The 24,733-nt window shown below is 36.3% G+C and overlaps 2 protein-coding genes across 4 annotated transcripts; one reads left to right on the top strand and one right to left on the bottom strand.

Annotated features, from left to right (window-relative positions):
- Positions 1 to 1,536: 1,536 nt before the first annotated feature.
- bbs12 (Bardet-Biedl syndrome 12) lies at positions 1,537 to 24,191 on the bottom strand. Of its 3 annotated transcripts, none has more exons than XM_067458069.1 (2): positions 24,061 to 24,191; positions 1,537 to 3,360 (listed from the first exon to the last, which is right to left on the bottom strand). In XM_067458069.1, exon 2 carries the CDS (start codon positions 3,358 to 3,360, stop codon positions 1,630 to 1,632), a length of 1,731 nt encoding a protein of 576 aa, XP_067314170.1. In that variant the 5' UTR covers positions 24,061 to 24,191; the 3' UTR covers positions 1,537 to 1,629. The 3 variants fall into 3 exon arrangements, with proteins under 3 accessions (XP_067314170.1, XP_067314169.1, XP_067314171.1); XM_067458068.1 differs by lacking the exon at positions 24,061 to 24,191 and adding an exon at positions 5,727 to 5,806; XM_067458070.1 differs by lacking the exon at positions 24,061 to 24,191 and adding an exon at positions 5,639 to 5,759.
- Positions 5,944 to 17,378, top strand: cetn4 (centrin 4). Its single transcript, XM_067456683.1, has 5 exons — positions 5,944 to 6,078; positions 7,697 to 7,852; positions 12,611 to 12,739; positions 16,782 to 16,919; positions 17,141 to 17,378. Exons 1-5 carry the CDS (start codon positions 6,076 to 6,078, stop codon positions 17,228 to 17,230), a joined length of 516 nt encoding a protein of 171 aa, XP_067312784.1. The 5' UTR covers positions 5,944 to 6,075; the 3' UTR covers positions 17,231 to 17,378.
- Positions 24,192 to 24,733: the final 542 nt, after the last annotated feature.

Here is a 24,733-nt window from a genome sequence, read left to right on the forward strand (position 1 = left end):
GATGGATGAAACTAAGATCAACCTGTACCAGAATGACGGGAAGAACAAAGTATGGAGAACGCTTAGAACAGCTCATGATCCAAAGCATACAACGTCATCTGTAAAACATGGTGGAGGCAGTGTGATGGCATGGGCATGCATGGCTTCCAGTGGCACTGGATACTGGTGATTATTGATGATGTGACAGAAGACAGAAGCAGCCGGATAAGAAATGGAATATTCTGCAATGGTCAATCAATCACCTGATCTCAACCCAAGACCCGAACAAACTACACCTGAAATCAGCTGTAGTTAGAGCCTGGGAAAGCATCAGAAAGGAGGAAACCCTGTCTTTGGTAATGTCCATGGGTTCCAGACTTCAGGCAGTCATTGCCTGTAAAGGATTCTCAACAAAATATTTAAAATGTACTTTTTATTTATGATTATATTCATTTGTACAATTACATTTGAGCCTCTGAAAATAGGGGGACTTTTTTGTTCAAACCCTTGAATTAAAGCTGAAAGTCTGTACTTCAAATTCATCTTGGTTGTTTCATTTTAATATTATTCTGATGGCAATCAGAGTAAAATATATATGGACCTAACTAATAAACAAAAGTACTAGTAGCATGAAAATAGATACTAGTTTGTTTTAAGGATTAAATGTTAAAACGGCTTGCCATACATTGAGATGCAATGCACATTCATGTCCAGCTGGTAGCAGTGTACCCTAGAAAAAAATATATGATTAGAATAGAAATTCACATTCGAAGGTCTTTATAAATTACATGGTACACCAGATACTTACATAATTTGATCCATCAGTAAACAATGTAATGTGGTTCGATTATAAAATAATGGTGTTCAGTAAAGGATCTAGGTGAAAAAATACATGATCTAAAACATTATTCCTAGGCTCATTATGAACAATCCTGAATATAAAAAAAAAATTCCACCTTAAGCACGTTGTACAGAAGAGTTGTTTGTATCTTAAAGATCTCTGCCTTTTAATGTAACTGTATTTTTTAATTTGTTGCATTAAAAAAGGCAGTTTGTGACCTCATGCTGAGGACAAGTTCAATTTCACGAGTGTGCTGTGCTTTATAATACTAAATCATTTATTTAAAAACAAAAGCAATAAATGTCCTCAGTTTCCAGATTTCCTTTAGCTGTTACTTTTGAAGTATTTTGATTTGATGAATTGCGTTATTTTTTACCATAAAAGCTTTTGTGTGTAGTGCATGTTTTGTCTGTTATCTCTTAGATAGATAGATAGATAGATAGATAGATAGATAGATAGATAGATAGATAGATAGATAGATAGATAGATAGATAGATAGATAGATAGATAGATAGATAGATAGATAGATAGATAGATAGATAGAGATATTTTTTTACTCCTGATGGATTTCTGTAATTAGTTTAATTAATTTCTAAATTTATATTTTACATATATTACACACATATTGTCATAATTGTAGCACATTTTTATAAAATAGCCTCCTTGGTAAAGACCTGCAGCATCTTCAGAGTGAAGAGTGTATGAAAACAAAAGGGTTATGTTTGGTTTCTTTTTAATTCCATTCTGATTCATAAAAAATAATAACAATAAATAATGCAGACAAAAAGCTATTAATTATGTCGCAGATGTCAAAGATACATGAGCTCATTGTAAAGATTTTCTCCTTCACCGACACCTGTAATGATCTCAGTGTCAGACTGAAGCACGATAAAAACCAGATCAAGAGCTCTTCTCCAGGCTTCAGACTTCACTGTCACATTATCATACACACCATCTGTGTCCCTAGAGGCCAGTACTGTGGGTTCGCCCTCTTTATAAAGTCTCATCTGATGTGCAACAGCCGTCCAAGCCTCTGTTTTAGAGCTCATCGACCCGCTGTTCAGCATCAGAGTGGAGACATAGTCCATCCAGGCTTCAGCCATCAGCTCCAGCACCACATTTTCCTGTGGGTTTCCCGTCTCTGTCCGCTTGTATTGATGTAGCTGGTGGATGCAGAGGAGCTCAGTGACTCCTGCGCCACGCAGCAACTTCCCATCTGCGAGCGCCTGGTGCAGCCGGTGAGTGCAGCTCCAGAATTCGTCCTCCAAGATTTGTAGTTTAGCAGGAACAGAGCTGGTTATGACCGCCGTGACCAGAGACGAGCTCGCGGTCACAATGCGAACGGATTCGTGTTCCCCACAGATCTCTCTCAATCGAATGACTTTCACTCCTCGGCCCACGCATCGCTCGTCAAGCTGAGTGATGTACGAAACCGGGACGGCCCCTGTGCATGTGCTGAAGTCCTTCAAAACGCTGCTTTTAACGCCTTCAACAACCAGGACGTTTGAGCAGCGCTCTTTGAGCTTTGCGTCAACCACGCCGCTTACAAACACAACACCTACGCTGAACTCATGCAGTATTTTTAATGCATTCTCAATCCAACGCTCTTCCAGACTCACGCTTGACATGTTAGCGAAATCTGTGATGTGCGTGACATTTGCAGGCCGGTTGAAGCCTACATGACGATATTTCTCACACAAGTCGCCATTCACCAAAGCGATATTTATCGCCTGACCCTGAAGATGACGAACCGTAGAGGCCTGTTCGACTGAAAACAGCGTGACATACCCGTGTAACACGCATGAATGCTCCTCGGGCGGGCCCGGTATGGAACACGTGACCAGTTTTTGGATATCCAAAGATCTGTTCTGTGCATCTTCCGTGGATTGCAACTTCCAAGCTTTTAAAACTAAATTCATGGAGGCTTTGCACCCGTGGCTGACGACTTCCGCTATGTGGCTTACATCATCCAGAGCTGTTTTTGCGTTTTCTGTTTGTGCATCATCCATGCTAAAGTGTCTGCTGTGTTTGAGTGTCAACCTGAGATTGTGAGGGTGTTCGACATCCATGCATTGCACCTCAGATTTGAGAGCAGGACTGGGTTTGCACTCCTTTAGCCTCTTGCAGGAAACGTCTTGCACACTCACAGCTGATTGTTTGCACACCTCCAAACAGACCTCCAGTCCTTTGCTCATGGTGGCTTTGATGTCCGAGACACTTATTCCTCTGTTGAGACACTCCAGTGCAACTCTACTCCAGACTCCAGCCAGAAACATTAGCGCGCCTGTCCCGGAGTGGAAGACCTTCTGCTGGGCCCGTACCGTCTCATGCAGCAGCTGTCCGACCGAGCCGCCCAACTCGATGTGCTCAAGCAGGCGCGGACAGGTGCTGACCAACACCGCATCCCCGCCGTCTTCTTCATACCGGATGAACTTCATTCGTTTGTTAGGGCCGAGGAAGGCACGTGTGGAGGCTGCCATGGCCTCTAACTGCTGGAGTCCGATATGGCGTCGCTGAGCCACAGTGGCACTTCCAGACATCTGTGCAAGAGGAATAATGACATGCTGGTTAATATAATATCGCTAGTAATTTAATCATGTATCTGTCAGGGTTTGTTGAAGGGAAAGGAGCGAGGACTCAATTGCAGGGGGAATGGGCTTTATTTAATAAAAAATAAACTAAGACAACAAAACTACCCCAAGGGGGGAAAACAAGACTTGACTTGACTTGACTTATCAAGCAGGGAAACATGATGTACATACGACGACGATCCAGCACAGGACTGCAAACACAAGGAGACTAAGGCCTTGTCCCAAATGGCACCCTAAACCCTCACGGTCTTCCTCTGAGTCTGCACTTTTACGACGTAATGCCGCTTTGACTGCCGGGAAGAAGTCCGCTGTGTAGCTTGCAAACTTGCGGGGTCAGCTGAAGTGCGCATCAAGGGCGCATAGCAGCCGCAAAGGGGAGCGCTCACGAGCACCCTTCTTAAAGCTTAAATGACGAATGGGACACCCTACGGTCTTGTAGACTTAACGGATACGCACACACAATGGCCATTGTAAGTCCACAAGACCGAAAGTGCACATGAAGTGTGCCATTTGGGACAGGGCCTAAATAGGGAGCAAACAAAAGAGGGTAACGAGAGAAAACAGATGGGGCAAATGAACCAATAATCAGAAAAAAAGGTAGGCGGGGTTAGACAATCGACATGAGAGCACATGGGACAAAGAAACACATGAACATGTGCTTACTTACACCAAACGTGACATGAACATGCAGCTAATGAAAACTCATAAACTGTATGTTCACACAAAACATGACAACATGAAAGCACGCAGCTAGTGAAAAACACCAGCTGCATGCTACACAAGACAAACATAACACACGGGCAGAAGAGCACACACTCACATGACAAGACAAATTTCTTGCGATCACAACAGAAGACAAAACACGAGGAGCATGAATGTCCGAATCCCAAGACAAAACCGAAACCCAACTAGACCGAAGTGCTGGGATCCGAACACCATGCCCCACACAGAAAACTACAAGAACAGAAGAGCACGTATATATTATATATATATATATATATATATATATATATATATATATATATATATATATATATATATATATATATATATATATATATATATATATAGTATTAAAAAGCATCAAATAAAAACATTTCTGTGTTCTATTTTATGTTAACTTTTTTTCAGGTCATGAAACAACGTAATTATTCATAACAGCTCACGTAAAAAACAATGCTAAATGCAAATTATAAAATGCAACTAGCCATATACGTAAATAAAAAGTTGAATAATTTAGTTCTTTACTCCTTTTGAGGGATTTTTGTATAATCTATGAATATAAACCTAATCATTTTTACATTTATAATTTGCATGTATGTTTTTGTATGAAAAACATTAAAAACAAATCTTCAATGAATTAATGAAACATAACGTAAATATTCAAAACCTAATCATTTTTACATTTCTAATTTGCATCAAAAACAAAATTAAAAACCTCAAATAAATGTTAACTTCCACATTTTCATTCTTTTTTTTCAGGATTTCAGGTCAAATATTCATAACAGCTCACTTAAAAAACACATTGCTAAATGTAAATATTAAAATTTAACTAACCGTAGGCTAATATATTCAGCAAAACAAACTTTTAAAGGGAAGCAGAGCAGACAATACTTGCAATATCGTCCAATCAAATTCATCTGTCACTTGAAATAAAGTTTCTATTATGATTAATTATTGGCTGGTGAAAGCATGATACCTGACATTTTTCTATAACGGTATTTGTTTTGAGTCTGTCAGTTTGATGTCCAATGTAAAATATGGGCCAGAAAAGCAAATCCTGTTAAGAAACACTGATTTTTGACACTTTTATGACAGTCCCATCGGCACAGGAAATGACAGTGTTACTAATGTTGCAAAATTCCTGTTATGAAACAACATGAACAGCATCTCTAGAGAAGACAATTGTGTTATTATTATCCAGCTCGGTTCTTCTTCTTTTTTATGTTCTCTCCGTTAGTGTAAATAGTTATATCGATAATAGTGCCTGAATATTAATTATTTTATATTTAATAAGGCAGAGTTGTGTGGATGTTGCACACACGTTTCACAAATATGACTACAATTAGATTAAATGCATAAACTAGGTTGATAAAGACAGCAAATGTTGTTATATATTTAGGTAAAACTAATAATAGACTTCCAGTAAGTTACGATAATGGCCGATGTTGTCCTAATAGCAAATTAGCTTCTATTTTATGCAGGCAAAACGAAGCATTTAAACTACCTGGGTGTCATCTGGATCAAATTCGAGTCATATAACGTTGCACAAACTCTATCGTATATAGTGTCCTAATCAAACCGAAGCTACAAACCTTCACCGCAGAGCTGATTTGTTTACAACTGGGTCCACTCCTCATATTATGAAATGCGCATGCGTACTGCACTACTACGCTTGCTCCAGCCTCGTTGCTAAGCGACGGACGCCAAACGAAACAAATTGTCAATTACATCTAACATACCCCGCCCATTCATGTTTGATTGGTGGAATACGTAATTCAAAGAGTAGCTACACATTCTATTGGATCAGTCTACTGTCACTTGCTCAAACGCCACGCCCACCAACCGCGCTCAAGGAAACCAACGACAGCGTTTCCTTCTCTTGTTTACTAACATATCACGCAAGTTGCAAAGTTGTGGTTTGGTTCTGCAGATACTTTCAAGATGGTAAGCATAGTTAAGGCTACTTTTAACACTTTGTGAACGTTTTCACGTCAGTATAAACTAATTAAAAGGTTAATACGCTGTTTGTTAGCCGCAGTTAACGTTAGCCTGCTGGTGTTATTATGGAAAACAACAGGAACCCTAGGTCACTTTATTTGTTGAGATGAATGGCGAAAACGTGTGATTTATTTTTGTATTATGATTAATATTACACATTTATTGAGGCACGCGTATTGCGAACTGTACAGTAACGTTACACGTGTTTGCCTGATTCTAATTAATTAAACGTGTGTGATTATGAAACTAATCCAGCTCTTACAGCCTCCACCACCAAATACAGATTATTGAGTAACGTTAACATAACTTAAACTTGTGATTTAATTAAGTAACCTTTAATTATCTCTGCAAGAGACAGACACTGTGTGCGTGTGTCTTTCTCTCTTGCAGGGAGAATTAAAGGTTACTTTTTGTTATGTTTGTTTTTGTGAAATGTGGAGAACATAGGCATAAAGTTTTTTATAATGTATTTTCTCATTTCTATCCCCCTATACTGCCCCTGCCCCTAAACCTACCCATCAAAGGAAACATTCTGCATTTTTATTTTCTCAAAATCTCATTCTGTATGATTTATACGCTTTTTGAAAAGTGGGGACATGGGTAATGTTATCATATTTCATCCTCTCCTTGTCATACCCATGTCCTGATATTACACACACACACACACACACACACACACACACACACACACACACACACACACACACACACACACACACACACACACACACACACACACAATTACTATTTTTCTAATGTTTTTGAAAGAAGTCTTGTATTGAGATGATCAAAAATACAGAAAAAAAGTAATATTGTGAAATATTATTACAATTTAAAATGTTTCTCTATTTGAATACACTTAATACACTAAAATGTAATGTATTGCTGTGATCAAAACTGAATGTGATCCTTCTCAAATCATTCTGATATGATGATTTATTATACATTTTGGAAACAGTTGTGCTGCTTCATATGTTTTTGGAACCTGTGATATTTGTTTCAGGGTTCGTTGATGAATGAATAATTTAAAAATAGCATCATTTATTCAAAATTAAAACCTTTGAAATCACTTATCAATTTAACACATCCTTGCTGAATAAAAAAAAAGTGTATATATATATATATATATATATATATATATATATATATATATATATATATATATATATATATATATATATATATGTTTACTTTTTTATATATATATATATATATATATATATATATATATATATATATATACGTTAAATATTAAGTAGCACAACTGTTCCAAAAATTTCTTAGAAAAACATATATAGTGTAAATGTGCAGATAATTATAAACCATGGTGAAATACAGTATATACAAAAAGACACTCATGTCTGTTTTTCCTGCTCTGTTGCAACAGCGACATTGGTTTTAGTTCAGTTTATAGTTTGACTGTCTGATTATGTTTATGGTTTATTTCAAACAAAACTCAACAAAACAGTAAGTAAGAAAGCTATGTAGCAGGTAATAATAATAATAATAACACCCCCTGGTGGAAGCATGGCTGAATCTCTCTCTTTCTGCTCTTCTTTTCAAGGCTTCCAGCTTCAAGAAACCCAGTGCCATGACAAACCAGCGAAAGAGAGCAGGTCCCAAACTAGAGCTGACCGAGGAACAGAGGCAGGAGATCAAAGAGGCGTTCGATCTGTTCGACACAGACGGGTCTGGAAAGATAGATGTGAAGGAACTAAAGGTAACAAGAGACCTGTATAAGTAATGTTAGCTATTATAGATAAAGACCATGAGACAGTATCTCAACTTAAAGGGATTAGGAATGGGACTCTATGAAAATGTCATATCATGGTTATAGTGATCCACATTATCGCAATTATCAATATTATCACAGTTTTGTTCAAATGAGATGAAAAAGTGTTCAAAAAGAACAGATGCACACAACTGAAAAGAGGTCAAAAAGTTTTATATTTTACAATTAACCATGAACAAATAAAACAAGCAACTCTATGCACTTTAGATGCATAAGATATGCAAGATTCTATTCTGTGGCATTTCCTTCCTTATAATGACCGTCGTCAATAGCAACGCACAGCGCACATCCTTGTGCTCTCTCGTTTTCATTTGAATGCAACCTGCCATCTCAGTTATTGATTGTATTGAAATTAAATCAGAGGACTTTACTATTAATACTTCTTTAAACAGGTAAGATTTAAAACATTAATCTGAATTTAATATGTCCCCGTAATTATTTATGCAGTAAGAACAAATCTATGAAATAAGTGTACAATGCGTATACATTATTATCCCTTAAAGGTGCACTATGTAGTATTTTTGCAGTAAAATATCCAAAAACCACTAGGCCAGTGTTATATATTTTGTTCAGTTGAGTACCTACAATATCCCAAATGTTTCCAACTAGTTGTAAATTGTGAGAAAATTGCTATTTTAACTAAGGACCGGGACGTGTCAGCATAGCGCTTGAGGGAGTCACCTGTCAATCGCATCATATCTGCGTTTCGGGTTTTATTTGGCAGGAGCGCTTTACTCTTAGCAGTGTGAACAAGTGAATGCACAGAGTAACGTCATAACATCATTTTCAACACACTTAAATGTATCTAATTTGATAAACCGAGCTCCATTACCTCATAATCATAACCGGAAGAGCGGATCAGTGCAGATGCCCGGCGAATGTGTCCCGTCCCGTCATAATAAAAGTCCCGGTGCTCGTGAGCCGTGTGATTGTGTAACAATCGCTCCAGCGGCCGTGCTCAGCTCCACAACACTCAGTCCTGCTCTGCTTTACACTACAGTAACGTTAATAACCGCATTCATGAACATGATTTCTGCCCGAGTCCTATTTTCCACCGGCTGTGAGGTGAAGACCACATGTCCCAAGATACTGCACTCACACATGGCGTCATCAAACTACGCCTTTGTTTAGAATAGGCGCCCTCCAGTGGACGCAAAGTTGCATAGTGCACCTTTAAATGCCCTTAATATTTTTGTTTGAACTTGTTTGTTTGTCTTTGGCTCAAAGCCAATTGCTGCGAACTTTTCTTCACAGAAGCTTCACGTTAATTTCGAGCGAGTGAGATCAAATATATCAACTCAAAACAACATTTTGTGTCCATATATTTCCCAGTCAAAGTCCATTTTCTTTGCATTCGCTATACAACAGTGGGTGATGGTCATGAAGACGACTGCAGATTAGTGTTTCCCCCTATTGCAGACTGTCTTTTTGCATGTTCTGCAGACAGGACAGGATCCTCCATTATGTTTCCCTCAAGACTTTGTAAAGGCCAGAAATGACCACACCTCAGATTTGGTCCTTTTAGATGGCTGGAAAATCTTCAGAGCGCTGCCACTGCCTTTTCTTCTTGTTCAAAAAACCATGTTGCGCGCTGTGCCTGCGGCAGATGCTGGCTGGCCAGGATTTACTGCGAGTTTTCAAAATTTCGATAATGAAACACAGTTTTAATAAGTACATTTTAATTAATAATAATAACTGTCAGGACATTTTATCGTGGTTTATCGTGAAACCGGTAATCGTCCCATTCCTTAAAGGGATAGTTCGCCCAAAAATGACATTTCTGTCATTAATTCCTCACCCTCATGTCGTTCCAAAGCCGTACGAACTGTGGAACACAAATTAGGATATTTTTTATGAAATTGGGAGCTCTCTGAACTATCCATAGACAGCAACGTCATTACAACCTTCAAGGTCCAGAAAGGAAGTAAAGGCCAGTGCAGGGGAAAGTTACTTTGGAAAGTAATGCATTACAATAATGCGTTACTCCCTTAAAAAGTAACTAATGCATTACTTAGTTACTTTTTAAGAAAAGTAATGTTATATTACTTTTACGTTACTTTTACCTGGGCTAGACTAATTTTATTTTTTATATAACAAAAAAATCTATTTTTTAGCAAATTTAAAGACCCTTTTACACCATAAGTGAAAAAATAAGCCTCAGGTAACACCAATAAAAACAAAAAATCCAAAGTCATTTTTGCGTATAGTTTAAATGAATCATTAAAGGTCAGCAGGAAGTACATTGGTCAATATTGAGATTGAGATTGAATGCATAAAAATATTTGATTTATTTAACATATTTAATTATTGGAGGTTTGCATAGTATTCTGATTTCACAGATTTTATTAATTTGGAGGAATACGGAATCATTTTTTTTTTTTTTTTGTGAAAATGAGATTAATAAATGCACGCTCGCATTTCACCTAGAACTACAATAACCATCCTGTTTACACACAATGGCCCTCATTTATCAATCTTGCGTAGAAACTGGTGTATATGTTGGCGTAAGATTATGCTTACACTCCTCTCACCGCCTGATTTATGAAACTGTGCGCACCTCTGCAATTCAGGTGTACGCAATACTTGCCCTTGATAAATCCCGCGGCTGAAAACGATCGTCATTAGAATAACACGCCCCTATATATTCAAGTCTCTGCCTCCCGCACGCCCTCATTTTACGCCATGGACAAACAGAAGACGGCAAAGAAACGAAACTTCTCCGACGTGGAGATCGGGCGCGCTCAATCATCTCACTAGTCCACTAGTCAGGGCACTGATTAGGACATAAGTCAACGGGCTGACTCCCTGATCAGTGCTCTGACTACTGAACTATTGAGATGATTGAGATGCGCCCATCGAGACCCTCACCAGGGAAGTGGAAAAAAACCAGAAATTGTTTTATTTGGGAGTTTAAAGAGTGGGAATAAAGGCGCTCACAAAAACAAAATATGGACCCAAATTACGAGTAGCTACTGTTAGTGTGGGGGTTGAGACGCGCACTCCAGCAGTTTAAATAGCTGTTTGGATGATAAATTACCATCACAATGCATTATTTTACAGCACGTTTTGAAACAATTAGCAATTAATTTTGTATCACGGCACATGTATTGGGGTGTACAATAGTGATGATGATGTGATGTGGAGTAAGATTCATTCACATTAATAATTACATTTGTAAGATTCTTCTTATTATTATTATGATTATTATTCTTAATGACGCTTGTTATTTAGAAGAAAATGCCGTTTTTATTGATTTTATAATTATTTAAAAGAAGAAGGCCATTTTTATTATTTTGTCAGTCTGAATTATTTTAGTCCCAGTCCGTGCGCAGCTGCTGTGCCAGGCGCGGGCCTGAAACGTCAGATGAAGCGCACAGGCTCGCGACTGGAGGAATACATATTCCTACAAATCAAACACTTTGGTAAAGTCACACAAATTAAACATTGACGCTCATGTTACACAAAAATAAACACTAAATGTTGTTGTTGTGGTTTTTAACAGTGGGTCATATAGCATATCTTGTCAGTGCGTTTTGTGGTGTTAGGAATTGATTTTCTGCGCATTTTCCCACTAACTCAAACGTGCGTACACCACCTCCTGAGCTGGCGTAGGATTTGAGCGTGCCGTACGCCAACGTCCATATTGATAAATCTCAAAGTCACCGTGGGTTTGGGTGTACGCAAGGTGTACGCTGGAAATTTGGTGTACGCACTTTTGATAAATGAGGGCCATTGACTCTGCACTTACGATTTGTAAGTGAAAGTAACTTGCATTACTTATTTGAAAAAGTAACTCAAGATATTTTGTTTTAAATGAGTTACCCCCAACCCTGGTAAAGACATCGTTAAAATAGTCCATGTGACTCCAGTGGTTTAACCTTAATGTTATGAAGCAATTAACAAGAGTACTTTTTGTGCGCATTTCTGGGCAAGTCGAAGTGAACTGTAGCTCTTATAGAGTCTTTGGGAACAGAGAAGTACAGAAAAAAACAACATCCAAGGTTTTGTTTAAATAATACATTAAATGCAGGTTTGATTTTCACTAAACCCTATTGTATACCCCAGAACACTTATAATGTGTAATTTTAAAAGCTTGATGCAGTACATTTCAATAAATGGACATTTTTTTAGAAGGGCATACGGCATTAAAACAACACCAGGATGACTAAATAATGACTTAGTTTTCATTTCACAGTGAACTGTCCCTTTAAGACAAGACAACACTACAGGCTATTATAGTAACAGTTAGATAATAGATATCTCCATACTTGCCCAGTTGATTGATTTCATTAAGAATTACAAATAGTCTTTGTATTAAGTTTTCTGAAAAGTTATGTTTAAATATGTAAATGAGAGATTATGTAATAAAATGTGCACAATTTGCATAAATCATAATTTCAAGATTCAAAATTCTTGTTTAATTTTGTTGACATTACTCATTGATTTTGTATTTCTCTTTTTATCAATCACTCCATAAATCATAAAATACAGCCAAAAAAACCCCAAAACAAACATTTCACCATGTTTTTAGGAATAAAATGATGCATAAGATCAGGCGAATGATAAATGTTTTTTGTCTGTATGGTCTGTCTTTAAGCAGAAGCCCTTTGGAGCAAAATAATTATAAATATGGTGAAACATAAATCCATTAAAATGCAGGTTTTCACACTTGACTTTTTGTCATAGGTTGCTATGAGAGCTCTGGGGTTTGAACCAAAGAAAGAAGAGATCAAAAAGATGATTGCTGATATTGATAAAGAAGGATCGGGTGTTATCATTTACAACGATTTCCTTTCTATGATGACACAGAAAATGGTAAGTCTGCCAGCTAACCACTGTAGATAATTACCAAGAAGTCAATCATTTCTCATTTATGTGCTGTGAACCCATCAGACACTTACCATTCTGTAATTTGTGTGTATATCACTGTAGAATATATGTTCAGTGTGCAGGACTGTTTTTCACAAGCAGGGAAGTTGAGGAAGAGCTTCTTTATGATCTGTTTTTACAGAAGCTCAGAAGTGGCTCCTCCAAGTGGAAGCTAGAATTGAAACTATCCATTTTGTTATGTTTAATGTTAGTATCACTGTTTCGGTCTGTCCTTTTTAACACATTCACACATTTTATATTGCATTTTATAAGCTGTTTTTGCACTGACTTAATTTTTTGTATTAATAATTTGTTATTTTGGTATGTGTACATCAAGGCAACTTAAATGAAATACCTTTTATTTGTAAAGTACTTAATTTTATATATTATTCAAACATAGGCTTTATCATGGCTGTGTATTATATCAGTGTTATTTTAGTTTTAGTCATATTTTGAATTAACCTTTTCCATTTTTAGTTTAACTTTTAGTCGTTTTGTCACGTGCTTGTCATTTTATTTTATTTGTTTTTGTTTTTTGCTATTTAGGTTTAATTAATTTATTTTTAGTTTATTTTTAGTTCATGTATTTTTAGCGCGTTAACTTAAATTCATTTCAGTTTATTACCACATTTTTTTAAACCAATATTTTTTAATATTTTGTTTCAGTTTTTTTTCAATGAACAAAAATGTTTTTAATAGCTTTAGTTTACAATAATAACCCTGTATTATATAAAATGTTTCTGGATATCCATTAATATGTTTATCCTACTGCTCATAAAACATTCACTACTGGGCCCAAAGGGATAGTTCACCCAAAAAATTAAATTAGCCCATCCTAAGTGTATATGATTTTTTTCTTTCAGATGAATATAATCAGAGTTGTATTCAATAATATCTAGGCTCTTTCGAGCTTTATAATGGCAGGGAATGAGAGCCCAAAAGTTATGTTTAAAATAGTGCATCCATCATCCATTATAAACATACTCCACACGGCTCCGGGTGTTAATGAAGGGATTCTGAAGCGAATCGATGCGTTTGTGTAAGAAAAATATCCATATCAACCCTTACGCACACCTTGGCAATAGATTCGCCATTGGCTAGTTAGTATATTTTTTTGTTTAGTTGCCAGACTGATATACTTTATAAAAGATATATATATTATAAAGTATATCAGTCTGGCAATTAATCAGAGTTCAGTCTGAGAACTCCTGGATCTCGGACTGAACTCTTCTCTCTGTCACTGGATTGAAGATTTCCTCACTGGCAGACCTCAGGTGGTGAGAGTAGGACAGTTCACCTCCACCTCCATCACCGTGAGTGTGGGAGCTCCACAGGGCTGTGTCCTCAGTCCCCTGCTCTACTCTCTCTACACACATGACTGTTTGTCCACACACAGCTCCACCTCTGTCATCAAGTTTGCGGATGATACTGTTGTCCTGGGCCTCATTTCCAACAACAATGAGACCGCATACTTGGACGAGGTGGAGCAACTGACATCATGGTGCCAAGACAACTGTCTCCTTCTGAATGTGAACAAGACTAAATAACTGATTGTGGACTTCAGGAAGAGACAGCAACGGTCATATTCCCCTCTCATGATCAGCGGGACACCAGTAGAGAGAGTAAGCAGCTTCATATACCTGGGTGTGAACATCTCCGAGGACCTGACCTGGACTGCACATATCCAGTCTCAGGTGAAAAAGGCCAGGCAAAGACTGTACCACCTGCGTCAGCTGAGGAAATTCCGGGTCTCACCAGCTATCCTGAAAACTTTCTATTCAGGGGCGATAGAAAGTTTACTGACTCAGTGCATCACAGCGTGGTATGGTAACAGCACCAGTCACGACTGCAAAGCCCTGCAAAGAGTGGTGCGCTTGTCCGAGCGCATCTCAGGGTCAGCTCTCCCGTCTCTGCAGGACATCTACATCAAACGATGCAGAGGCAGAGCTACAAAAATCATCAAGGACATTAATCACCCGGCCAACCCCCACTTCACCCGGCTGCCTTCTGGTAAGCGCTTCCGTAGCCTGATGGCCAAAACTGAGAGACTCAGGAGGAGTTTCTTCCCACAGGCCATCAGACTCCTGAACGCTGTCACTTAACAACATGTGACTTCACCTCACTTCAGTATTAACAAACTCACATACTGATATTGCACAGCACTTTATTCTTGTGTTCATGTAACTACTCATTATAATGCTGTTTGCACATTACACTCCTGCACTTCTGTTATCCACAGATTTATTTTTATAGTCTCCAGTTTACTTTATCTCACTTATTTTATTCCACATCTCTTATTTATTTTACTTGATTTATTCATAATTCTACATATGTATATATATAGCACCTTTATCCTATTCCTATTTTATAATTTATTGTGCTTTTTTTGTTCAACTAAACAAAAATAATATACTAACTAGCCAATGGCGAATCTATTGCCAAGGTGTGCGTAAGGGTTGATATGGATATTTCATATATATATATAATTCCACAAATTTTACCAATATCTTTGTAAAATGGCACAGCTTTTTAAATATCTGAACGTACACTTTTAACATCAGTCAATCAAGCATTAGACTATGCTATGATATTATGATAATCGAGCACTATTTAATGATAGAACTTTTAGTAATTGTAACTACAACTGTTGGTAACCATTTATGAATGCATTATTGTCATTTAACTGAACTTCGGACTGGTGGTGGTGCTTAAGATATTGTTGGTGTTTCTGTAAACAAATAGATAATTGTAATTATAGTATTAAAAGTTAATAAGAATACTACTACTAATTCTACCACTAATAACAATATACAACGCACTAAGAATTGATGAGCTACCTGGATAATAAATATTAATCACATTGACAGCATTCGCACAAACTGAAAAAGACTTAGTCGCATACGCGAGTGATTTACTCGTATTGTAGAGGGTTGCATATTTAATTATAAAAGTAAAATATGTAGCTTCCGCCTGAACACCTTATGCACTCAACTTGCGCAGAAAGTGTAACGCCTCTCAGTTCAAAACGCTTATGCTAAGATATAGTCATACGTCACACCAGTTATGCTTTTTCCGTCAGTTGAATACAGAAGGAGGTCTGGCGGAAACTAGATATTTTACTTTGTAACTATTTAAATGTAGATATATTTCTTATAAAAACCCATTGCTTCGATTCGGAAGGCCTTTATTAACCCCTCGGAGTCTGAAAGAAGAAAGTGACCTAGGATGACTTGAGGGTGAGTAAATACAGTTTTGGGTGAACTTCCCTTTTAAGAGAGATAACCAGTTTAGATGGAAAGGATCTCAAGCTGATTATCTAAATATGTAACTGTCTAGCTTTACCCATTACTAGACATGGTACTTCCTTGAGAATAAACTCCAGCACAGTGCTACAACCACCATAATGAAATGATCTTCACAATAGCTCATGCTTTAGTGAACTCACTCTCCTGTTGAGTAATAAAAACACGATCTCTACGTCGCCTTTACATTTCAAATCCTTCAGCACTCGCCATCTCCGAAAAGCCAAGGCAATGTTGATTCTTGTTTTATTACGGGCTCTGTCACGGCCTCTTTTAGACTCTCCTCTATTTGCCGTTTTTTTAAACAGGTGATTACCCCAAGGTTTGTGATTTAGTGGCTCCACGTTAAACTTTCTCACTCGCTGTCATGACTAACCTCTGCCATTCCAATACCAGACACAGTCAAACTTTTCTCTATTAATGGATATGAGACAAAGATATAAATGCTTATAATACGTTTACCATTGTGAAAAACACATTTTAGAAGATTGTTTTGATGTTTTGACTAAATATTTTTTTAATTTTTAACAAAAAAGTTACAAAGTCTACCTTTAAATAAAAAAAAGTAAAATCTTGACGCTGTATACCATTACTGTAATAGAAAATTACTGTGATTTCTTTGTTTTTTGCCAAACTGTCAACTCCTACGCTAAATTGATCTGTGTGTCATTTATCTTTCACAACAGAGTGAGAAGGACTCAAAAGAAGAAATCCTCAAAGCTTTCAGGCTTTTCGACGATGATTGCACAGGAAAAATCTCTTTCAAAAATCTCAAGCGAGTGGCCAAAGAGCTCGGGGAGAACCTCACAGACGAGGAGTTACAGGTGTGTCAGATGTGGGGAAATATACTCAATAAATGATGTTCCTGCGTGTAGACCTCACAGACAGATCGGTGTCTGGTTAGTCAGTGGGTAGTTAATGACATAAGATCAGATAAGATCCCTCATCATGGAGGAACAGCTGACACCCTAAGGAAACACTGCAGAATAACAACATGTTTTTGAAGATTGTTTTTAATAGGATCGTGTCTTCTTTTTTTTAACAGGAAATGATCGACGAGGCCGACAGAGATGGCGACGGAGAGATCAATGAGCAGGAGTTTCTACGGATCATGAAAAAGACCAGTCTGTACTGAATCTCTCCCGTCACTAAAGCTATTATATCTATAAGCCTCTTAAAGGAAGTAAAGTGTTGTTTTGTGTTGCTTTCTTTTGAACTAGGTTGTGAAATTATTTTAATCTATCATATTTTGTACACTATTAAATAAAAACATGTAAGATATACTTTTGAGACCCAGCATTTTGTCCGCTGTCATCAGGTTTTAATCCTGGTGGAAATCCTTTTTAGAATCAAATTCTGGGAGTTTGGCTATAAAAACTTCCTCTGCTTTGTCTACGACAGTTTATTCATTTCTATTACAAAACAAAAAACACATTTATATAAAATAGAGACTATATATGAGATGCATTGCAGGTTAAAACACACACACACACACACACACATATTTAAATATGTGTGTTTAAACAAACACAGCCCAAACATTAAATCATTTCAGAAACTGAACAGACACAAACTCAGTTCAGGAAAACTGTTGGTATCTATGATACTGCTAACAGCAATAATGAAAATGGGTTTAAGAAATTTCACTTCAAGTCACATTTATTCGCCTTCTTCCTATTATAGTCTTGAGTTGTCCTCTTCGGTTTTCAAGATGAAACTGAAAAAAATTCCTCCAAAACCACAGTGGCACATACTGTCACGTGGGATTTCTTTTAGCCAGCAACAGACAAAATTCAATCACCGCAAATCACAACCTTCCCTAAACACCAAAAATAACACAAGTTGTGGATTGCGATATTTGCATTTCAAGTTCAGGATGAATCAAAGGTCAAATCAGGAGTGTTGAACTGAGAATCACCTAATTTTTCTTTTTTAATACAATGAAACCTGAGAATTAAAAAAATGTCATCTAAAATGTCAGAATGAGTGTAAGTTAGACAGTGTAAAATGATATAATTAGCTTAATTTATAGACAGGAATCAATCAGAAAATGGGAAAACCGGTAATGTAAGGATGTAATGTAACTACATGGGTTAAGGTTAGGTTTAGGGATAGGTTCAGGGTTAATACCTATAGTTATTACACAGTTATTGCAATTACTATAGTATATACATGGGGAACAGGACTGTGAAATAAAGTGCTACCTATGTGCATGTGAGACAAAATTGCTGAAAAGTTAATAGTTTCTATGTTGTTCTGATGTCCCTAGAAATAAGGGTGGCCACTTTTCCCCAACAAGTCATCATTTTGAGTATCGTCCACAAATGTTGCCTATTATTTAGGGTAAAATCCCTAACCCTAACCAATTTAGAAAATGGAAAAAGGGAAGCAGATGACCACTAATAGTGTTATTTTTTTTCTTGAAATGCAAATCCTGTAGATCCGTATGCAGTAGGTTTCATTTAGTTTAACACCAAAGGGCATCGTATGATGTGTGTTTAGAAAAGTAATAAGCGTGTGTGTGTCTAAGGGCCTGTGAGAGCAGAAACATCCGAGACCATCATGCCACCAGAATGACTCAACTAATGTGAGAGAAATGAATGATACATTAATGAAATGACGACGCGAATCCTGATGACTAAGGCATCAGTAAAAGTGATTTTGCTCTTTATGTCTAAAAGTGAAGCCGAAAACACACAACACACCACCTGACCCGAGCTTAATACAGGCCGCTGAATCTTCACAACGAGCAACTAAAGTCACTTTCCACTAATGAAATAGTGCCAATACCTGTGTGATAAACAGGATTTTAGTCACAGTTATTTTTCCAGAGGCGTTGGCGGATCTGCTTACATCAAGGTGAAAGTTTGTTTACAGGTTTCAGACACTATAAATTCTAAACGGAAAGTAGGAAATGGTAAAGCGACGTGCGTCAAGGTGTCGAAATTTCATCGCTGCCTCCGTATCTCAAGGTTGGATCGCTCGACTGATGAACGTTTGATGTGTCCGTCTCTAACAGCTCTGCTATTTTTAGTGCAAACAATATTTTTTAGTGTCTATAAAAGCGTTTTATCTTCAAGCCATATGAATCACAACGATTAAGAAGCACCACACCAATGTACTTTCTCTGAAACCAGAACTAAAACGCCGTCTCTAGAATGTGTTTTTTTCCAAAATTGTCAAACATTCTCAGAGTCTGTTATTGTCTGCTTGAGACGAATCATTTGAATGAATCATCACAACTTTCAAACAAAACCTAGATAACTATTCATACATTTACAGAAAGTACCAAACATTCAAGATATTGATACAGTAATGTTTTTTGTACCTTTTTTGAATGAAGTAGAATATATGGCACATTTTTGTACATTTGAGTTATTTTACTTGGTAACACTTTAGAATAATGTTTAATGAACTAATAATAAACTGCAATTATAAAACCTTTATTAATCTTTGTTAATGTTAGTTTCAACATTTACTAATACATTATTCAAATCTTGTTAACATTAGTTAATGCACTGTGAACTAATGTGAACAAACCATGAACAGCTGGATTTTTATGAACTAACGTTAACAAAGATGAACAAATACAGTAACAAATGAACTGCCCATGCTTAGTTCATGTCAGTTAATACATTAACTAATGTTAAATAATGACCATTTATAAAGTGTTACCTTTTATTTTACTCAAGGTCTACTGAACCCGAATGCTTGTTCTCTTATTTATTTTATATTAAGAGAAAAAAAACATTTTTTTTTATTCGTTTAAGTTCCATACAGCCCTTTAATCTCTCCTTTTATCTACACTGTAAAAAATTATTTTGAGTTAATTGAAATTAACATTTTGAGTTAATACAATAATAATTTTTTGAGATTCGACAACCTTTAATAAAATATTATTAAAAGATTTTGTAAGCATATTGGGTAATTGTGTGTGTTTTATTTCTGATGACGCAGTGAAACATGCCAAATGATTTATCTAATTTTTTATGTTGTTCAGATACAATAATATTTTGAGTTTCTATTTATTGAACAAATTTCCTTCATTGTATCAACTCAAATTTTTTATTTCAAAAAACTCAAAATTTTAAGGCAACCAGCTTACTTACTTTTTTAAGTTAAACCAACAAAAATCAACAAAAACAATAAGGTTTCATAGGTTTACATTAGTTAACATGAACTAACAATGAAAATATACTTCTTAATCATTTATTAATTTGAACCTTTACTAATACATAAATCAAAAGTCATCTGTAAATATTATTAAATGGACATGAACATGAAAACAAACGGTTCTATGTTTATTAACTAACATTGATTTATAAATACTATAACAAATGGATTGTTCATTATTAGTTCATGTTAATTAATGGGACCTTATTGTAAAGTATTTTATTGGTCTAACAAATTGCTACATTTTTCATAACTTTTACCTGACTTTCAGTGTATAAAAATCATGGTGTTTGAATATGTTTGAACTCTTTTTTAAAGTGAATTTAATGTAATTTAAGGTGAAATTACTAACATTTAAGCTGATTGTACCTAAAAACTTAAGGCAGCCACATTTTTTAATAGTGCATAAAATTTGTGCTATTAGTGCTATTGCAGTATAATGGCATATGAAAATAGTGCCTGTATTAAAAAGTGATATGGGGTACCATGGTAAAATGACGGTATAATACCATAGTGGCATGAAATGATTACAGTATTCATAAACAAAGCTATTTAGATGATACGCCAAAAGAAAAGTTGCTGCCTTGGATGTTTAAGATGTCACTCACTTATTTTAAGGTTGTTGTTTTTTTTGTAAAAACATGTTACCATAACTTACTGATCATATCATTTGTTACAGTGCTGTTTTGCACTTATTTGGCACCATGATAAAGCCGTAGTCCTTAGTTTATAAGTGCACAGACCCTGTGTTTCTTTTTATCCCCCCACAAGTGAACTATTTAACTGACAAATAACCTTTAAAAACACGAAGTACAGCCCGGCTGTTCTCAGAAACCTCCCATGTCGCCGTGCAGCGCGGTGCAAGCGTACCCTGTATGATCTTATGCCCCGCTCTTATAGGAAAATTATCTTTGAAGTCACAAATAATACTCCCACATACAGGCCTCTGGACAGAAACTTGTGTCTTGTTTCCTCTAAATCTCTGCGTTTCCATAACAATGCTGTTTTCAGAAGCGGCGAGCAGTTAACCCCCAAATGCCAAGGAAATGTCACTGTTTCAGATATGATAATAAAGTGTTAATTGAGTGCGAGACCCCTTTAGTTTTTACTCAGACAGCAACGCGCTTGCACTGTGAAGAGCTGAGGCTGACGGCGTGAACTGGTATGTACATCTCTGCTCAGTTTTTGTTTTGCCATGTTGTTGAATGGGTCTCACTGTGTCCAGTCAGTTCAGGCAATGAATGTTTGAGCTCATCTGCTTAAGTTGACTGTAGATTCAGTAAGTGTTAGGGCATTTATATTGTCCTGCTTTAAGCTGTTTGCAGTGCTTTATACACACTGAATATTGATGCACTGGTGTACCTTTTACACAGAAAGGGCGTGACTTACTCACTCCAGTATCTGAGGTAATGAAAGTGTAATAACCTAAGAGAAGGAACACCTACGTCACCTGTAGACATCCAGCACTTTTTTAGACCAGTGAACGATCTGAGCACATTACTAATGAGCAGCTGACACATTACTGCTTATGTTAAGCAACATATTTATTTTCATTTATTTAAATGCATGATATAGGAGTGTAACTGCTGTTAATGATGTAATATTTATAGATTTAGAATATGTATTCACAAATATTATACATATTAGACAGGTGAAGTAAATAACACTGATCTCTTCATCACGGCTCCTGTTAGTGGGTGGGATATGTTAGGCAGTAGTGAACATTTTGTCCTCAGAGTTGATGTGTTAGAAACAGGAAAAATGGGCAAGTGTAAGGATTTGAGGGAGTTTGACAAGGGCCAAATTGTGACGGCTAGATGACTGGGTCAGAGCATCTCCAAAACTGCAGCTCTTGTGGGCTGTTCCCGGTCTACAGTGGTCAGTATCTATCAGAGAACCGGCCACAGGGTCATGGGCGGCCAAGGCTCATTGATGCACGTGAGGAGCGAAGGCTGGCCCGTGTGGTCCGATCAAACAGACGAGCATAGCCACAGACCAGTCAGGGTGCCCATGCTGACCACTGTGCACCACTAACATCTTGGTGCCAGACACCACAGCAGACCTTCAAGGTGTCCTGCATGCCTCGATGGGTCAGGGCTGTTTTGGCAGCAAAAGGGGGACCAACACAAAATTAGAAAGGTGGTCATAATGTTATGCCTGATTGGTGTATATATATTTGTATATATACATATAATATAACCAATAATATGTCTATATATACTGTATACAGCTATATAAAATATACATATATATATATATATATATATATATATATATATATATATATATATATATATATATATATATATATATATATATATATATATATATATATATATATATATATTGCATAACCTGTGATACTTTTTTATAATACTTTGATGAATAAAAAGTTTAAAAAAAAAAAAATAGAAAAAGAAGCAAATGTTTTAAAAATAGAAATAGTTTGTAACAACAATATACACTACTGGTCAGTCATTTTTTTTACTTTCTTTTTTTAAATAAATCATTAATTTTATTCAGCAAGGATGTGTTAAATTGATAAAAATTGAGAGTAAAGGAGATTTATATTATTTGAAAAAATATATATTTTTTAATAAATGCAGTTCTTTTGAACCGTTTATTCATTAAATATATTAGGCAGCAGAACTGTTTCCAACACTCATAATAAATCCTCATATGAGAATGATTTCTGAAGGATCATAATCACTGAAGACTGGAGGAATGATCTGGAAAATTCAGCTTTGATCACAGAAATAAATGAAAATTTATAGTATAATAAATTGAAAACCAAATATTTTAAATTGTAATAATATATCATAATATTTTAAAAACATTCTGTATTTTTGATCAAATAAATGCAGGCTTGAAACTTCTTTCAAAAACATTACAAATAGTAATGTGTCCAAACTTTTGGCATGTACTGTATATATATATATATATATATATATACACCAAACAAGGTATATATACACACACACACACACACACACACATATATATATATATATATATATATATATATATATATATATATATATATATATATATATATATATATATATATATATATATATATATATATATATATATGAGTGTGTATATATACCTTGTTTGGTATATATATATGTGTGTGTGTGTGTGTGTGTGTGTGTGTGTGTGTGTGTGTGTGTGTGTGTGTGTGTGTGTGTGTGTGTGTGTGTGTGTGTGTGTGTGTGTGTGTGTGTGTGTGTGTGTGTGTGTGTGTGTGTGTGTGTGTGTGTGTGTGTGTGTGTGTGTGTGTGTGTTGTGTGTGTGTGTGTGTGTGTGTGTGTGTGTGTGTGTGTGTGTGTGTGTGTGTGTGTGTGTATTTTCTTTTTAGTTACTACATACATATAATATAAGAATAATATAGGGAAAAAGCTCTGGAAAAAATAGACCACAACATTTAGAAATAAATGTTAAGGGGTCTCTTAAATTTTTCTAGAGCAGTGTATATATATATATATATATAAACAATTATACACTTAATGTATATGTTTAATTTGGTGAATTATGTAAGCTATACTAGGATGCTTTTTTGTGCATGTGATATTTTGTTATACAGCCGAGAGTTTTGTAAATTTGTCAAAAAGACAAATACTGCTTTAAATATCATCACAAACATTAATCATCATGGCATCTGATTCTCCAAGCTGAGAAGTAGGACACAAGGAGCCACACACTCCATAGCCAAGCGTAAACAGTGCCTCTATTCCCAGCGTACACACGGCCGTCCCCCGCCCACATCGCCCTATCTTCCTGTGCTCTTACCGTAATATCCGCAAAATCGACATCTCTCGCTCTCAGTCTGAATCAGCCGAAAAACTGATTCACCTGTGTCCTCACACATGCCCCCAATATCAGCCGCTTCAGTCTGCTGTTGCCTTCAGCTGGCTTCGGTCTGGGTCCACAGCACCACTGGAGCTTGTTGTGTCTGTAGCGCTAGAGAGAAAGTGAAAAAGAGAAAAGTCAACTGTCAGCCTACACTAAAATGCAACTCACTGCGCACCGTGAGCTTCATGCTAATGTACTGAAAATAGGCCCACATATACAGCTAAGAACAGAATATGCAACAATATGGCTCACGTGATGAACAAACGCTCAAGCAAATATGACCTTAACACCCCTCACGTAACTGATCTGAACACGTTAAGTCTCTCTATAGGCCTTTTAAGACAAGTGTTGTTGAGACAGTTATAAAAAATTGCTAATATTATGCTAACTTAATTTGGCTTGTATGCATGTTGGTCTGTCAGTGTTTTTTTCAGTCTCCTTTTAAAAGTGAATTTTGATTCAAATATGTCTGTGAATAAACATCAACTAGACATGACGAGGGAGCCACTGACTCCTAAAATTAAACATTTAGGGCCCAAATTACATTTTAAATTGAATAATTACAAAACTGCTTGATAAAGATGGTTGATCGAAAGCACTTCCTGCTTTA

Source organism: Pseudorasbora parva, chromosome 11 (genome assembly GCF_024679245.1).
Source record: "Pseudorasbora parva isolate DD20220531a chromosome 11, ASM2467924v1, whole genome shotgun sequence".
NCBI lineage: Eukaryota > Metazoa > Chordata > Actinopteri > Cypriniformes > Gobionidae > Pseudorasbora > Pseudorasbora parva.

Bases quoted from the DNA above. Each gene is read 5' to 3' on its own strand.
- bbs12 (XM_067458068.1), bottom strand. From the start codon at position 5,771: ATGAGGAGTGGACCCAGTTGTAAACAAATCAGCTCTGCGGTGAAG. The intron at 3,361-5,726 runs GTTTGTAGCTTC...CCTCTTGCACAG, and splicing joins AAATCAGCTCTGCGGTGAAG to ATGTCTGGAAGTGCCACTGT.
- cetn4 (XM_067456683.1), top strand. The intron at 7,853-12,610 runs GTAACAAGAGAC...TTTTTGTCATAG, and splicing joins TAGATGTGAAGGAACTAAAG to GTTGCTATGAGAGCTCTGGG. The intron at 12,740-16,781 runs GTAAGTCTGCCA...CTTTCACAACAG, and splicing joins CTATGATGACACAGAAAATG to AGTGAGAAGGACTCAAAAGA.